This window comes from Ambystoma mexicanum, chromosome 3p (assembly GCF_040938575.1).
Source record: "Ambystoma mexicanum isolate Mex_15411 chromosome 3p, UKY_AmexF1_1, whole genome shotgun sequence".
NCBI lineage: Eukaryota > Metazoa > Chordata > Amphibia > Caudata > Ambystomatidae > Ambystoma > Ambystoma mexicanum.
Window position 1 is genome coordinate 1,083,101,098 of NC_090925.1, and position 17,885 is coordinate 1,083,118,982.

General features: G+C 49.2%; 1 protein-coding gene across 4 annotated transcripts in view; it reads right to left on the reverse strand.

Moving 5' to 3' along the window:
- Window positions 1-17,885, reverse strand: part of RBM27 (RNA binding motif protein 27) — a 1,859,884-nt gene that overhangs the window by 378,531 nt on the left and 1,463,468 nt on the right. For all 4 annotated transcript variants that reach the window (XM_069652445.1, XM_069652444.1, XM_069652443.1 and 1 more), the window contains one exon: window positions 3,494-3,751. In XM_069652445.1, the coding sequence (XP_069508546.1) occupies window positions 3,494-3,751 (258 nt within the window). The remainder of the gene's footprint in view (window positions 1-3,493; window positions 3,752-17,885) is intronic.

Below are 17,885 nucleotides of genomic sequence, written 5' to 3' on the forward strand. Positions count from 1 at the left end.
CATATTACCCATTGACGATCCCCATGGAACATGACACTGTTCTGCTTGGCACCACAACCCCAGGGGTTTACCCAAGATCCGGGAAAACCACCAAGCTTCTGACACAGCTATTATTGGCCGGGAAAATCACAATAGCCCGCACCTGGAAGACAGTCTAAGTCACAGCAGCCAAAGCAGGACTTCTATATCGATTTACGAACATATGGGCAATTCCTAGAATATGACCAAAACTACCCGGCAATAACCCACAAACACAGTTGGCTAGATTTAGGCAGGGAGCTGAACACAACAATACCTGCGCTGTCGTATTTGGTGGGAGACTGATTTGGAGTAGGGGTGAGGGGGGAATGGGAGGGAATGGGAGGAAGCAGGGGAGGGGCCTGGAGGTCGTCGGTACATGCTCACTCAGTTGCATCTCCAGGTGAAAGGGATAATTGTATGTCATTAATATGCATGTAACGTTTTCATTTGTGCACCGGTTTAAAATAAACATGTTAAAAAACAAAAAAAGGATTTAAATGTAGTGTTTTCCACCTGCATATCAAAATTGAAGCAATGCAAATGACAGGCATCATTGTAGCACTTTTAAATGCTACTCAGTCTACTATGACATACCAGTCTACTACCAGATACTGAACTTGTAAGTACAGTGCGCTGTGTTTCAATCACGAAAGGTCTGCTCACATTGCTACTGGTGCTAGTATTTGCATCCTGAAAGTTCACGGTCACGGACTTCTTTGATAAGACAATTTGCAACTGGTCTGGCCTAGAGGTGACGCAGCATGCTTAAAAACATTCATAACAATCATTGGTAGCGTGTAGGCCACACCCTTAACTACTGCTTTACTCTGAGAAACTGTATTGCAATTCACAATAGAAATGGCAAATCATGTACTGCTACCGACTTAGCTGCTACCCACAATTATGTGCAGGCTGGTTTGAAAGGTATAAGTTCCTTACCCGTAAATCCTGTTGTCCAGCATTGGCATCTTTCGTAAATTCACATACTGTTTCAATATTCCCCAAAGACCGGCTGCACATTCTGGGTAACATTAAAAAAGTTTAACTTCACATTTAACTGCTCATCACTTTAGTGCTCTATTAGTGTTGTTTGGTGTCATAATGCCACACAGCCAGTAGACAGGTCTTCCTTACCTCCACTCCTGGAGGCCATCTTCATATTTTTTATTGCGCGTTCAGCGTTGGGAGTTTTCAAAAAATCTCTTACAATCTTTCAACAATTTCGTTTTTATTCTTCATCTTTTCTTATTAAGAGTTTTATTGTTTATTTTTAAATGGATTGTTACCTTGGGATATATGCCCAAAGTGTAAAGTTAGAAAATGGAATGGAGGTGAGGAGGGAGGTGAATCCCACTCTCCAAGAAATGCTTTCAGATACGTATGTAAGCCTTGGTCCCCTTCAAAGAAGAGAAATGTGGAGAATGGTGCCCCATAAGGCACCCTCTGCCCTCTCCTGTACCAAAACCTGCCTCCGCCAATATGTAGCTACAGATCTAGACACACTGTTCACAAGGTAGGCAGGAATGTTGGGTTCCTATCATTTTCTCATAAGTACCATAAATAAAACATGGGAAACATGTTCTTGCACATTATCTCTCTCTCTCTCTGAAGTGTCGGTTGCAAGAACTTCCTCGGCACTTAAGTCAGGCAGGATACCCATTAATTTAGGATATATAGGCAATATTAAAATGTTATTTCCAAAATGGTTATATTTAACTTTAAATTTTGTATTAACTGTTGGATTCGTTTTTGGATTTATTCTCTTAAATGATTTTACCAATGTTCACCTTGGAACTTTTTTTAACCAACGTATCAGAAGGCAGAGGGGTCAAATAGCAGTGCAGCCTAGTGATCTCTGATAAAACCTACATATTCAGAGCCCTGAAGTTCTATATCCATAAACACTTTACAAAGGAAGGTCCTATTTAGTAGTACAGCAACCTGCACAGACAGAATTAACTGCTAACTTCCTGCTCTGCCTTTCAGCACTTCAGCAGCACTATTGTGCCACCCCTGTTTCTAGACTTAGTCCAGACATGCTGAATGCAGAGGATATTGATCACTTACTCTCGACTCTATTAAGCTATCTCCCTACTAAATAGGCCTCTATATACACGCACATTACCAACAGAATAGAACACTGAATTGACAACTCTCCATCAGCAATATCATTTGGACAGATTCAGACAATATAATAGACCGATAGTCTAATAGCTAAAGTTACTTTATAGAGCATGCTAATCCCTACAACGCTGCGAACCGTAACAGCTGCATACTGGTTGTACCCGATTGCCCACTCAGATAATCGGCTCCAAAGAATTAAAGAAATGACTCTTAAAAGCATCCTCTGTCCACAATAGGTACCAGTCGCCCGGCGTCTGGTTTCTTTTCTAGCCACTACAATCTCTAACCTCTCCGACATCCATTCCCTCGAACCTTTTGTGCTGGCCATTACACACACACTGTAGGACATTCACTTAACCTCCCCATCCACTAGGTGGAGGGGACAGAACATGCACAAGTCAGTCAGGCTTGTTGATCTCCTAGTAGAAAAGTTTTCCATTTGTGATGTGGATTTGTTTTTTTAGTTATAAATAGCTTAGACTACAGACGGTCTTGAGCATTGGGAAAACAAGGGAGATATTTTCAGTGCAGTGGCAAGAGCAGCCACATAAGTATTTGAGGTTGATACAATACACGTTTTCCAGAGGTCAAATCTTTGAATTTAGTCCATAGTGAGTTGCAGCATTTTTAGAAAAGGATAGGTTGCAAATGTCAATACCATAGAACACCGGATTATGGTCAATGTAAGTATCAGCATGGTTTGTAGTGAACATTTCCTTCTAAAACCACAGCCAAAACCAGACACAACTGGAGTGAGTTTCTTCGATGTGAATGGCTGACACTGGTGCCAGTATGTCAAATTTAAATAAACTTGAGTATGGAAGGATTAGCAATAATCAGGAGTATTCCACAGAAGTCCATCTTTTAGATCTTGTTTTCACTGCATGCAGTTCCTTTTGAGTAGGAAGGACATTCATCTGAACTAGATGCAATATAGTATAAAACAAACCAAGAAATAATAAAGTCTGGGAGCCAAATCGCTATAGTCGTACGGCTTAAATACAGCTGTGCATGTGCTAGTAAGGCAATGGAAGACTTCTAAGCTGTAACTTTCATACTATACTGTAAGGTTGGCTATAATTTTTCTAACTAGATAGTGTTGCTCTTAAGAAGAGTTTATGCCACGCTTCACTACTCTAGCCTTTGAAATTCAAGCTAGAGAAAAAACAAATATTAATTTATCTTACTGTGCACTTAAAACGCATTGAATGACAATGTAAATTACAGATACACAGAGTTTACAATGCAATTGATACAGTATATGTACACATCCCACATCATTCCATGAATATCAAGTTCAGAGATGATCAACAACAGGCAGTGCACATGAGGAATGTAACAATCTTACCGCAGAGATATTAACTGATGTTGGTCCTGCAGGAGTTGTATGCGTTGTCTGCGTTTGGTGGTTGTAATGGGGTGGCTGGTGATGTTGCGACTGTTGGTATTGCTGATGGGGTGAGTTTTGCTGATCGTTTTCCCTGTGCCATATTAGTTTTATAAAACGGTTATTTAAAACTGCTTCAGTGCTAGAAATAGCTCGTCGGGCTTCATCATTAGCCAAGTATTGGATGAGAGCGCCTTCGGGGTCACCTTGAAATGCAACCTTAAAAATGCAAATACATGCAGGGTTAATTTACAATATGTTCAGAATCCAACAGGAATTAGAGCGTATAGGTAAGGTTGGTTTGCAGGTTAATTATGTTACAGTGGGTCTACAGGTCATACTTTTTTGCTTCTAATCCCATTTCACCTCCAATACCTCATCAGACCCCATAACTTGCAGTGTGCCTTAACATTGTTTGCTATTTTCCCATTCCCTGAATCCTGAGTGATATGAAATCTTGTCATTGCAGCCTCCAGTGCATTGCAGCTTCCTTTAAAAAAAATACAACTTCTTCTTGGAGGTTATTCCCAGGTTTCCATGTTTCAGTAGCATGAGTCTTTACCTCATTCTGCCACACAATCTAAGCCCACCCTATGCCCCATGGAGGACCACTCCTTACCACCCATCATAAATGGGTTAACTGCTTTAAAAACAGTAGCAGGCGGCAGTGACGGAAAACATGTTGAAAAGATAATGCTACAGCTAGTAGAAATTCAAGAAGAGTGCATGGGTTGCACAGACATCACCCTCTTCCATCGCTGGGCTATGCCAGGGCAGCTTCATTGCTATGTAGATATGAGAGAGCATATGCTAGTATTAATATGTTAGGTAGGATTGTTAATCAAGAAAAATGCAATCTGTTTTAAGCCTATTCAAATATATTCCTAGGTCACGTCTGCCTGTATGTAAAGATTTTAAGGATCTCTTCAAAGATATCTCTTCAACAACAAATACTAATAAAATCAACCATGAAGTGAATGTTTACCATATTCTGCGGAACATAGTTCACAGCAAAGTACACTAGGGGCAAAGACACGCCACTCTTGAGAGAAAGTGTTACAGAGGACATTCAAGCCAATATCAGCATTTTTCATGAATGAACCGTCCATGCAATAACAAAAGTCTAAAATGCACAGATTTGGGTGCTATGCCAAAAGCCATGGGTCCTTCCAAAACAAACCTTCTGTAAGGTTTCGAAGTGCAGTCTCTTAAAAGGGTTATCTGAAAACCATGCTTCCAACGTGCCAATAAGAAACTAATCAGGGGTTCTAAAAATAAGTAAACCCTATTCATAACCTAAGGATAATTATATGGCCAAAAACAGCAATCTACAATACAAGTAGTACAGTATGCAGTCTTTATATCAAATATTTTCTATAAAGAATGAACATCTATCGAATATTTTACAACAAAACATTTTATAGAGCATGCATTTAGGGGTTTGGTAAAGGGTTAAATATTTTTGGTAAACAGTTGGGTGGGTTTTCAGGCGTGGAAAAAAAAAGTGCATTCTCTATAAAATGTTCCGTTATAAAATATTTGAGATATGTTAATTCTTTATAAAATATTTCGGTATAAATCATAAGTTACTCACCATAGTAACTAACATACTCCTAGTCCATAGTCTACTTTTCTTCAAACTGTATGGGTGTCCATCGTTCGGGATGGGAGATGGAACCTTTTTCACCAGAAAAAATCTTCTTCCCCTTTAAACTAAGAGGCGCGGCCTTGGGAGCATGCACTCCCCTGACTCCGCCCACCAACGGCATTACTCAGTTCCCATTGATGCATGGACAATATTACCATTGCCTAATGACACCAGTCATATTAGGGGGAGGATGGTGGGACGTATGGAGGAAAGGGGAATATGGACTAGGAGTACGTTCGCCACTACAGTGAGTAACTTATAATTACTCCTACGTCCAGTCCCCTTTCCTCCATACTGAATGGGCAATTACAACTGAATGTAGCTCCAGGGTGGAGAGGAGACACTCCTTAAGGACAAGTTACTTACCTGTAACTGTTGTTCTCCAGCATGGGTCTGGCATGGATTCACATGCTCATGAATATTCCCCGTCGTCAGGCTGGGAATCCTCGGTAAAAGAAAAAACAGTTTCAGTTTCGTTTCTAAACTGTCTTTCTCCTATAAACCAATCACTGAGCTCTGGGTCATACTGCCCCAAGCCAATGACTGCCCTCCACCTAAGCCCCTCCTCTTTCAGCCATCTTCAGATTTTTATTACACGTTCAAGTGTTGTGAGTCATTGCGTTCTGCTCTTTGAGCTTTTCTGCTTTTTTTGCTTTTTGTGATAGGAAATTCTATTTTTTGGTCAATTGAGCCCGAGTGCTCCATCGTTCATCCTTCCGATTAACAGGGACCCGTTTTTCAGTATCTTTCATCGCCTCACAAGGGCAGAAATCGGCGAGTGTTGTTCTTGGAAGCTTCCAGAAGTCTTCAGGCCTACACCGCACCGGATCATGTCGCCAGAGAAGAAGGATGGAGCTTCCCTCTTCAAGCTGTGCACCAGCTACTGTTTGCGGAATGTTTATTCGGACGACAAGCATTCCCAGTGCCTGTGTGGTCTACACCCAGCGCATAAAGAAGATTGTGAGATCTGCAAAGCACACGATCAAGGATCGACATATCCGGTTGGCGGCGTGGCTCAAGGCCAAGGCCTCTACCCCGGGTGATTCTCAGGGGCATGCCTCTCCCAGATCCAGCCATCTTGAGCGGGCTTTTAAGTCCTTTGAGGGCGCTCCATCCATGGGGGCCCAACACAAGGCCAAGCACTGCGAGTCCGCTTCCGTTGGGTCGCCGCTGCAGTGGGTCCTGCGACGGTCAGGACGCATTCATCGTCCCCATCGGCTTTGATCTCCCGCCATCGCTACAGTTCTTCATCCAAGAGGAAGTCTGCTACCCCAGGGAACCTGCGGGATACACCGTATAAGGCCAAACAGGGTGAGGCATCCGAACTACCCATTAAGGAGAAGGCCAAGCAGGACAAGGGGTCTGAGCTACCCATGAAGTAGAAGGCCAAGATGGCCGACATGCGTGTGAAGGCTCACTGGGTCCAAGCCAAATCATCCTCCTCGATTGAGATGGTGGTGACCTCCCTTTTGAAGGCAAAAGGTGCTGACCCTGTCCAGGGTGGCCCAGTGGCAGCCAGAGGGTCTCTCCCGGCCAGGAGAGAGTCTTCGTTCAAGCCAATAGAGAAGTCCTCAGAGAAGGGGATGCCAGCCCGAGACTGACCCCTCAGTGCCCGACGAAAGGGGGGGGGGCAAGAAGAACTCTAGGGCACGGACATATCTCCGTCCAAGGAGGATGAGATTCTTTCCATCCACATCATCCACGGTGGTGACGACGATGGAAACGCCAAAGAGATGGCCGCCGGAAGCGGCGACGACTACGTAGAAACCGGTGACGGCGACAACGACAACGACATGGGTGCCGGGCCGAGTGACCCTGATCCCCAGGTGCCCCGTAGGGATTTGTCGCAGGATATCCTCTCGACACTCCACACCCTGGTGTCAGAGATTCAGAGGAGATTGCTGATGGCTCCAGCATTCTAAGCACCACCTTGTCCCTATGAAAGGTAGTGTAAGGCTCTGTAGCCACCAGAGCTTGGATTTCGCACACTTTGTATGATGTCCAGGTTAGCCTGCGACAGATTCTTTAGTGTGACCTATTCAGGAACCACGCTGTGAGGGCTAACTTCTGTGGGGCCGGGTGGATGACTGTGCCCCCCTGTTTCAATGGTAGATGAGCTGGGCCCAGCGGAAGGTGCATCAGTGGTTGGTCCAAAAGGCTGAACAGCTCTGAGAACCATGGCCTCGCCGGCCCCCAAAGAAAATCAGAACGCTACGGAGGTGTCGCAACTCCCTTGTCTTGCAGATCACCCTGTGTACCAGGGGAGTGGGAGGGAAGGCATATGCGTTCTTATTGTTCCACTGTATCTGTAACGCATTGCCCAGCGAGCACCACCCTGTCCCTGCCAGGATGTGAACTGAGGACACCTCTTGTTGAAGGACCTGATTGTTCAATTGCCATTAATAATTTTCCGCACCCAGACTGCTGAGCCTGTCCGCCTCCAGGTGCGACTCCCCCGGGAGGTGGACCGCCGTCAAGTGTATGTTGTTCGGCAGAGCCTATTCCCAAATGATGACTGCTGGAGTGCAGAGGGGAGGAGACCTAGTGCCCCTTTGCTTGTTGATGTAATACAGGTTGTATACCAATTGACCTTTTCACAATTGACCTCGGGAGAATTGACCCAATTTAGAAGGTCAATCAAGACATATGCGAGGCGGAAACCCCCGCAATTCCCCCACCCAATCCAAAACCCCCTGCAACCCCCCACCCAATCCGCTTATATTATTTATAATCTAAAACCAACTCAATACATATATAAAATAACTACAATATAAAGGTCAATTGTGCAGAAGGTCAATTAGGACCAATATAATTAGGTAAATTGTGCAAAAGGTCAATTGTAAAAGGTCAATTTGGGTAATACCGTAATACATGCTGGTGGAGCTGTCCGTTTGAATAAGAATTTCCTTGCCACGGAGGAAGGCTTTGAGAGCGAGCCAGATGGTTATCAACTCTAGCCAGTTGACGTGTGCCTCCTGCTCCAGCTGGGACCAAACCCCATGGACACTGGCTGTCCAGGGTAGCTCCACAGCCCTCTAGGGATGAGTCCATAGTGATGGTAACCTGTGGTGCTGGTTGCCAGAAGGGCCCATCTATCCGCAAGTTGTACTCTGTGTTCCTGGTGGAGATGAAGAGGGATGCTGACCAGCTCTGCCTGGGAACCCTTCTCCTGACTCCAGAAGACTGCGAAGTGTAACTTCAAGAACCTCATTTTGAGCCTTGTGTTTGGCAATGCCAAACGACAATGTGCCATGGTGCCAAGGAGGTGTTGGTACCACCATGCCAAGGTCACTGCTCTGCTGAGAAAATGCCCAGTGGCCCTCTTGATAGCTGTGATCTTGTCCTCCCAGGGAAAAACTCACGGCGCTCGTATCCCAGATGAGGCCCAGGGCTGGGTATTCATGAGGGCGGCAGGTGTGCTGAACTGCCTCTGTAGACCGTGCCCTGACAAGCTAGTCGTGTAGGTATGGATAGGAGTGGTGACCTTGGACCCTGAGGAGGGCTGTCACCGCGTTCATTAGTCTTGTAAATACCATGGGGGCTGAATTGAGGCCAAAGGGTAGAAACTTGAATTGGAAAGGCAAGCCCATGATCCTGAATCTTAGAAAGGACCGATGCATACTGGCACGTCCCGATCTGGCAGCTGCATCCTTCAGATCAAAGGACCACATCCAGTCTACCATGCATAGTGTCTCTGCTATAAGCGCTGGGGTAACAATCTTGAACTTTGAAGAGGAAGGCAAAGGTTCAAGGAGGAAAGGTCCAACACAACTCTCAGGCCGCCCTGGTTCTTCTTGTGCATAGTGAAAATATGCGAGTAGAAGCCCGGACACCGCTGGGAGGCTGGGACATCTTGCACTGCCTGACTCTTATGAGCGATCGAATTTCTGCCAACATAGTTGCTGTTCCAATTTGTGGGACCGGAAGGGAGGAGAGAGGGGAATGAAGGATTGGTAGGCAGTAGTTTATGGACACTATAGAGAGGATCCAGGGGTCAGCGAACATTGTGCGCCAGTAGTGGGAGATAAGGGCAAGCCTACACCCCACCAGAGATGCGTAGACCCGGATGGGTGTGTCATACCTTTTTCCTTCTAAGGCGGAGGAGGGGGACTGAAAAATACCTTGTGCGCAGACTTGTGTTGGTTGCGCTGGTGTTGGCTCAGAGAACTGACCAGTTCCCTTGAACTGCGTTCCTGGAATCCCTGGAAACCACCAAAGGACCAACCCTTCTCCGACCGCTGCATCTGGCTGTATGTTTTAGGGGTGATCTTAGTGAGGCTGAACAATCATTTTGCAGTTTGAACTGTTTTTCTTCTTGTCCAGTTCCTCATCGGTGGTGGAATGGAACAGGTCGCCACCCTCGAATGGAAGATCTAGTATGCACTCCGGGACGTCCGGGTTGAACTTGGTCGCCCGAAGCCAGGCCATTTTTTTCATGTCCGTAGCGATGCAGATAACACAGGCAGAGGTGCCGATATGAGCCACCGTGGACTCCATCATGTCCTGTGCTACAATCTTAGCCTCAGCGAGCCCCGCCTTGAAGCATTCCTGGCTCTGTACCGGACGTTCCGGGAGGAAGTCAGCAATTGTGTGCCAAAGCCTCTGGATGACAGCGGCAAGCATAGCGTCCGCATTAGACTGACGAAGATGAAGGGAAGCGTTGGAATAAATCTTCCCATATGCTTCCAGGATCTTCTCCTCCTTATCCAGGAGTGCAGAGGCTGATGTAGCCGAAGACGATTGTGGCTTGGAGTAAAGCGAAGCTGCAACGATCACCGAGGAGTGTGGCCGAGGGTGTGCCGACAGCAAGAGTGGATCCCCCTCCATCTGCCTGAACTGCGCCAAGTGGGGTTTAAGCCATCCCTTCTAGGCTAGTGCCACTAAGTCTTTTTGCATCAGGATCCCTGTTGTAGCCGAGGGGCGCGGAGTGAGGACCTCTGCTAGGAACACACCTCCGGTTGGTCAACCTCCGGCTGAGGAAGCCCCAAGTATTCAGCCAGTCTGGCTAGCGGCTCATGGAAAGCCGTGGCAGATGGTGTGTCTGGGTCCTCGTCCGTGTCCACCAAGGTATCCTGCTTGTCTGATGCTGCTTGAGGAGCGCTAGGTGCTGGTGACCATGGCGTACTGACAGGGGGAGGCGGCTGTAGCTGAGGCTGCAGGGCCACCAACACCGTTGCAGGTGTGGGAGTCGGCAGGGCAGAAGCTGGCAGAGGCAGCTGGGGCTGCACCACGGGCAGAGTGCCCGGGGTGCCGGCAGCAGAACTGGAGGGAGCATGTCCCTGATCACATCCCTGAGGATGATGCCCATTTGCAGAAACCTCATGAGGGTCGTAAACTTTCCAAAAAACCTGTCTTCACAGGCCGGTGGAACGCTTGGAGGTGCAAGCATGCGCTGAGACCTGGGCGCACTCTGGCTTACTGTCCGCTAGGTGTATCTGCCCTGCGACGATGAATGATATGCTGTAGGCCACTTGCCCAGTGAAGAACAGTCCCACCTGGAAACTCGTTCCCCTACCTGTCCCCCAAAGGGGCATGTGTCAGGCAAGGCACAGTTTTCTCTGGCCCGGCGGCCATTTTGTCATGCTGCAACCCACGTGCCTGTCTCGTGGTGCTCACTGCACTGGGCCCGGCCTCTTCCAAGATTCTTGGCGGTGGAGGTTGAGGCCTGCCCTGCACCTCAGGACAAGGCCTGGTAGGTGGATTGCCCTCAGCTGTGTCACCGGTAGTGCTGCGTACAGGCATCCCCATCAGACATTTGTCCGGTACTAGGGCGTGAACCCTCGGACATAAACCCAGTAATAGAACATTGCGGTCCCTCAGTGACGTTATCGGTAGGATCTTGCGACCCCTCGGCCTGGTGGCCGGTAGCTGTAGCAGCCTCGGTACCCACCCTTGTACAAGAACCTGAAAGGTCCCTCTCGCTGGTGCGCTTCCTAGGAAAGGAGTCAAGCTTGCAGGGTGCAGATGAAAAAAGTGCCCCTACTATGGGCCTGGATTTGTGCTTGACAAATACCTTCAAGTCCTCTGGAGGCAACCTTCCGAAGAGCTCCCTCCACAGCTTACCTGTTCTTCTCCGTTCGAGATGATTTCGCATCGCAAGGGGTACAGCTCTCCCAGCCGTGCTCGGGGCCAAGGCAGCGGAGGCAGAGAGCGTGGGGGTCGGATGTGGGGGAAGAGCCCTTTGCAGGCTGGACACCGGCTGAAGCCTGATGTCATCAACATGCACCGGGGAGGAGCGTAGTGCCAGAGGACAAAGGTATCTGAATAAAGACAAAAAAAAAGACAAAAGACACTTCTCTTGGGAAGAGTGTGTGAAATTACTAGGCCAGAGGCCTAACCCAGGAGCACTGGTGAAAGCGGTCCTTTCCCGTCGAGGCAGAACAGAGGATTGGGGAGCGGCGCCGGTGGTCGGAATCAGGGGAGCGCACACACCCAGGGCTGTGCCCCTGCGCGCCTCTAAATTTAAAGGGGAAGAAGATGTTTTCTGTTGAAAAAGGTTCTGTCTCCCGTCCCTAGCGAGGGACGCCTATACAGTATGGAGGAAAGGAGACGGGATGTAGGAGTAAGACATGTAACCAAGTACTACATGTCAAACAATTTGAATACCCAGGTGCTAAAGTAAGGATCGCAAACAATATAATTCAGAAACAAATCGGACTCTCGGGTGGCATGCTTCCACATGCCAATACAGAGCAATCTTTCAGGGTGAGCTCCCTTATGAACTGGCTGGTTTTACAGAAGGGCAGTGTGGCAGAGATAACCTGTTAAGAAACAAAAATAAGAGTGAGGAATAGTTCTGAAGGGGTGTCTTCTGAGGGGACATTGGAGGTGGCAACACCAGATCTCTAGGCCCTCAGTTTTGGGAAAAGGGATATCTCAGGCCTCGCTTTCTGGAGGACGCTTGAAAGCTACCCAATGTGTATTAGTTTGGTAGATTTGTTCTCCACTACTATTAATCAAGTTAGTGTGAACCATCAGAGACAGAGACCCCCATGCAGTCACAAGGTTATTGCGTTCCTGATCCAACTAAAGTGTTTTCTACCGAATCCAGTGCACTCGTAGATTTAAGACTCCTTACATGTGCAGGTTTGTTAAGTCTTGGAAAATTCAATAAAATTAACTGAAGAAAAGATTTTGACCGTCAACGCTCTATGATAACTTAACTGAAACAGTTAACAAGAAATTGAAAGTACCTGCTAAGGGCACTACGTGGCTTGAAGGCAAACATGTAGACCCGCTGACAGCACTATGGTGATAACTAAACCGCTATCTTATAATGTCCCTCTTAATAAAACTGTTAAGCAAACTTTCAAGACATCGCAATTTACTGAATCTAATTCAGTTATGTCCACCATTGCCAAACAGGTTCCGCCAGTGGCGTACTGAGTGGAGGGCGGCAGCTTGCCCCCATCCTCTCCCCCCCACTTCCCAGTGGCTCTTTTAGAGCCAGACCAGGACATTTGGCAGTGGTATACTCTCCCGTTCCGGAAAGGTGTCCCGCTCCTGCTTGCAACCCTCATTGTCCTGGCACAGAGCCTTACAATGGGAGCCAATATACATTGATTGAGTATTAGCAAAAACGTTTCTCCCTTAGGAAATGTGAATGGTGGCATCAGAAGTGAGAGGGGTGCATAATGCTGCATGCTTAGTGAAATAACGACTATGCCTTTAAAACCCAGGGTGGATTTGTTAGGCTCACATTAATCTGCATGATGCCATTGTGACTTTGCATGCAGGATGGGGAGAATAAAGCTATACTCTTATTGCTCAAAATATTTGCATGACGATGCATACAGTGTATAGTTAATTATGAAAGGCTATTTTATTATTTAATGTGGTTTGCTTCCAAGGCATTGCAACAAAGTATTATTTAAAACACTTGAAATGCAAAGCAAAACCTTAACAAATCTCTCTCTCAACCCAATATTACCATTTCACAAAAGTGTGTAATCCTGGGCAAATCATTTAATCGCACTGTGTCTTATCTGAAGGTCTTTCAGTGATTACCATACCTAATGTTAATATATCATGCTGTTCTATATAAAAAAGCCTAATGAATATAGAGCTGCTCCATATATAATTGTGAAATTTAGATATTTGCCACTTGGCTTACTTATGCCAACTTATTCTAAAGTCACTTTCATAGTGCCCCCAAGTATCAAAGACTAATAATGCACCATGAAATGCCCTTTTCTGTGTCTTCAATTCCGTTGGTGCAATCGATATGCAAATTTGAGGGTTTACATGTATTTTATGCCCCACAGAGCATGGCCAGAGTTCTACTAGATGAGTTTCCTGCATCTGTAATGGCCCTGCAGTTTTCTTTTCTTATGTGTATGTGTCAAATTGCCACCTGTTACCACTAAGGTTGAATGCAAGTGGGGGGGGTGTATGGGGATAGCAGGACGTTTGAGGCTCCCCTCACACTTACTATTTTACTATTTCCCTGGGTTACCCATAATACTGAATTTGAACAAATGTCATTTTTTAACATCCTATTTTTAGTTGCAATTAAATGCATTTAGACTCACAAAGGCTGGATTCAAGCAAGAGAAGGAACAAGTTACTTACCTGTAACTGTTGTTCTCCAGCATGGGTCTGGCATGGATTCACATGCTCATGAATATTCCCCGTCAGGCTGGGAATCCTCGGTAAAGAAAAAATCAGTATCAGTTTCGTTTCTGATCTGTCTTTCGTAGTAGTAACCAATCACTGATCTCTGCGTCATACTGACCACAGCCAATGACTGCCCTCTACCTAAGCCCCGCCTCTGGCAGCCATCTTCATATTTGGTAGCACGTGAAGTGGCAGTATGACCAAGTGAAGAGCCGCAGAGGGGTAGGCGGGAGGGTTCGCATGTGAATCCATGCCAGACCCATGCTGGAGAACAACAGTTACAGGTAAGTAACTTGTTCCTTCTCCAGCATGGGGTCTGGCATGGATTCACATGCTCATGAATATAAGAATAGATAGCAGTACACACATGCACAACCACGGGAGGTGGCAAAAGGCTCAACATAAAGCAATACAAAAAACTCAACATTAAGCATCTCTTACCTCCTCACCAGGCTCACCTTAAGCGAACAGGTTGCGCAGCACTGCTTGGCCGACCCTGGACTCCTCCCTGGAATCCCGATCGACGCAGTAGAATCTCGTGAAGGTGTGCGTCGACCTCCACGTAGCAGCCCTGCAGATGTCCAGCAGGGGCACACCAGATAAGAATGCTGTAGTAGCAGCGATCGCTCTGGTCGAATGGGCTCTCGGACGGCCGGGCAGCTGTCGGTTAGCCAACCGGTGACAGTGCATGATGCAGCCGGAGAGCCACTGGAAATAGAAGACTTCGAGAGAGCCTTCCCTTGATTCACAGGTGCAAAGTTCACAAACAGCTGTGATGTCCTCTGGAAACACTTCGTGCGGTCCACGTAGAACGTCAGCGCTCTAGCCACATCCAGCGAGTGCAAAGTCCTCTCGGCCGGCGACGAAGGAGACGGGAAGAAAACGGGTAACACCAAGGGCTCGTTAAGATGGAAGTCCGACGGCACCTTGGGCATAAAGGAGGGGTGCGTCCTAAGCACCACCCTCGAGGCATGGAAAGTCAAGTACGGTGCCTTGCAGGATAGGGCCTGGATCTCTCCCACTCGTCGTGCGGAGGTAATGGCCACCAGGAATGCAGTCTTTCACGACACAAACTTCATCGGTGCGGAGTGCATCGGCTCGAATGGGGGCCCCATGAGCCTGGTCAGCACCACGATAAGTTCCCACGCCGGGGCCTTCACCGGCGGGAACGACCGGAACAGTCCTTTCATAAACTCTTTTACCAGTCGATGGGACCACAGGGACGTCCGTCCTGTGGTTCTGGTATATCTGGAGATCGCCGCCAGATGAATCTTAATGGAGGCATGGGCTAGCCCAGCCTTTGCCAGCAATAGCAGGTACGGCAGCACTTGAGGGGCCGTAATCCGTAGGGGGTTGATCTTCTGTGCTCGGCACCAGATAGAGAAACTCTTCCACTTATGACCGTAGCATTTGAGAGTCGAGGACGCCCTGGCCTTTGCAAGAACCTCTCTGCAATCGGCCGGTATATCGTAGCCTCCAAACTCTCGCGCTGCAGGAGCCAGGCCTGCAGGTTCAGCGACGCCGGGTCGTGGTGGAAGAGGGCGCCTCCTTCTCTGGAGAGAAGGTCCGCGTCCGCCGACAGCTTGATGGGAGGGGACGTTGACAAGTCCAGAAGGTCCGGGAACCAGATCTGCCTCGGCCACGCCGGTGCGACGAGGATCATCCTGCACCGGGACCTCTTGAGCTGGCTGATGAGTCGAAGCAGCAACGGCAACGGAGGGAACACATACAGGTATAGGCCGTCCCAGGGGAACGAGAACGCATCGCCCATGCTTCTCGGCTGGGGAAACCTGCTGAAGAACCTCTTGCACTTCGAGTTCGTCGCTGTTGCGAACAGGTCGATTTGGGGTTTGCCCCATCGTCAGAAGAGTTGATCCACCTGATCCTGGCGCAGTTCCCACTCGAGACACGCGCGCAGCTCCCTGCTGAGCGAGTCGGCGATGGTGTTGCTTTCTCCTGCCAGGTGGAAGGGAACCAGGAACATCCCCTGGGCGACCGCCCACTGCCACAGATCCTGTGCCTCCTTGGATAGGGCTGGGGATCTGGTGCCTCCCTGCTTCTGTATGAAAAACATTGTTGTGGTGTTGTCCGTGAAGATCCGCACCACCTTGCCCTTGAGCGACGGGAGGAACGATTTGAGAGCCCAGAACATGGCTCGGAGTTCCAGGACGTTGATGTGCAGGAGCCTCTCCTCCGGGAGCCAGAGGCCTCTTGCGTGGAGATCTCCGGTGTGGGCGCCCCAACCTTCCAGGGAGGCGTCCGTCGTCACCGTCTCCTGGTACGCCGGCGTCTGAAAGTCCTTGCCCGCCGTGAGGTGCGCTCGAACGCCCCACCACTGAATCGATCGCCGGAACACCTCGTTGAGGGGGACCCTGTCTTCGAAGGTGCCCGTCGCCTGCATCCAACGGGCGTCGAGAAATTCTTGAAGAGGGCACATCCGTAGTCTGCAGAGGCGCACCAGGTAGATGCAAAAGGACATCATCCCCAGGAGGGACTTGATGGACCTCACCCTTGCCACATCCGTGGCTAGCAGGCGCTGCACTTTGCCTAGAATGGTCTTCGTCCGTTCTTCCGACGGGGCCGCCAGGCACCTCACTGTATCGAGCTTCGCTCCCAGAAACAGGGCCACCTGCAACGGCACCAGGTGGGACTTTGGGTAGTTTATGGCAAATCCCAGGTCTGTGAGTAGCTGGACGGTCCTCGCAGTGTGTTCGACGGCGAGTTCCCTCATCCTTGAGCGGATGAGCCAGTCATCCAGGTAGGGGTAGACGTGAATCCCCTGCAGGCGCAGCCGCGCCGCCACTGGTGCTAGGCACTTGGTAAAGACCCTGGGGGCCGACTTCGAATCCGAACGGCAGTGCTCTGAATTGGTAGTGGCGTCCCTGGACGACGAACCTGAGGAACTTTCGGTGACTTTTGAGGATGGGAAAGTGGAAGTAAGCATCCTCTAGGTCCAACGACGATAGAAAGTCGCTTTCCTCCAGCTGTCCCAGTACGTGCTGGAGGGTGACCATCCTGAACTTTTGTGATCTGATATATTTGTTCAAACGACGAAGGTCCAGGATGGGGCGCCAGCCGCCCGTCTTCTTCCTGACGAGGAAGTACCTTACACCCCGGAGCACCGGAGCCTCTTTGGGACAAGCTCGATGGCGCCTTTCCTGAGCATCGCCGTACTTCCAACAGCAGCTGCGGGACGTGATTTTCCTTCCTGGCCACAGGTGGAACGTGAGGGCACTTCTTCAGGAATTCGATAGAGTGTTCTCTTGCCAGGGTATCCAGCACCCAACGGTCGGTGGAGAAGGACTTCCACACGCCGACGAAATTCGTCAGCCGGCCTCCCATCGGGGTGCTTCGGTGGGGGCCTGAGACCACGGCCGGTTCAGTCCAGCTTGGAGGTGGTGGCCTTGCCGCCCTGGCCACCTTGGCGACGGCGGCGAGGCGCTCCCTGCTTGCCGCAACCCCTGTAGGCCTCCTGAGACGAGGGGCGTGCCGCCTGGCGGTAGGACGAGCCACTGCTGGATCCCTTGGAGGCACCCTGTCTACCTCCAGAGCTCCGAAAGGGCCGTCGTTGCTGAAGGGCTCCTAGGGCGCGGGCCGTCTCTGTGTCTGTTTTTATGGCTTGGAGGGATTCGTCCACCGCCTTCCCGAACAAGTTGCTGCCGTCGAACGGCATGTCCAACACCCTGGTCTGGAAGTCCTGACGGAAGTCGGTCGCCCAGAGCCAACCCAATCGTCGTAGGCAAACACTGTTGCACAGCTGACGGAACCCGGTATCGGCAATATCGGTTGCCACCGTTATAGCGTGGTCCGACGCCACCTCGCCCTCTTGCAGTATTTCCAGGGCCTCGGACCTCTTGTCGTCCGGCAGGAAGTCCAATATGGGGGCCAGTTTAAACCAGAGCTCCCTGTTATAACGGGCCACGATCGCCAGGGCGTAGGCCGCTTTGATCGTTGTCGCCGCCGACGAAATGACCCGCCGCCCCATGGCGTCCAACTTCTTTCCCTCGCCGTCCGGCGGGGAATTCGACGTCGAGGCTCCTGACCCCGCCGCTTTCTTCTTCGCCGCCGCTGAGACGACCGAGTCTGGCG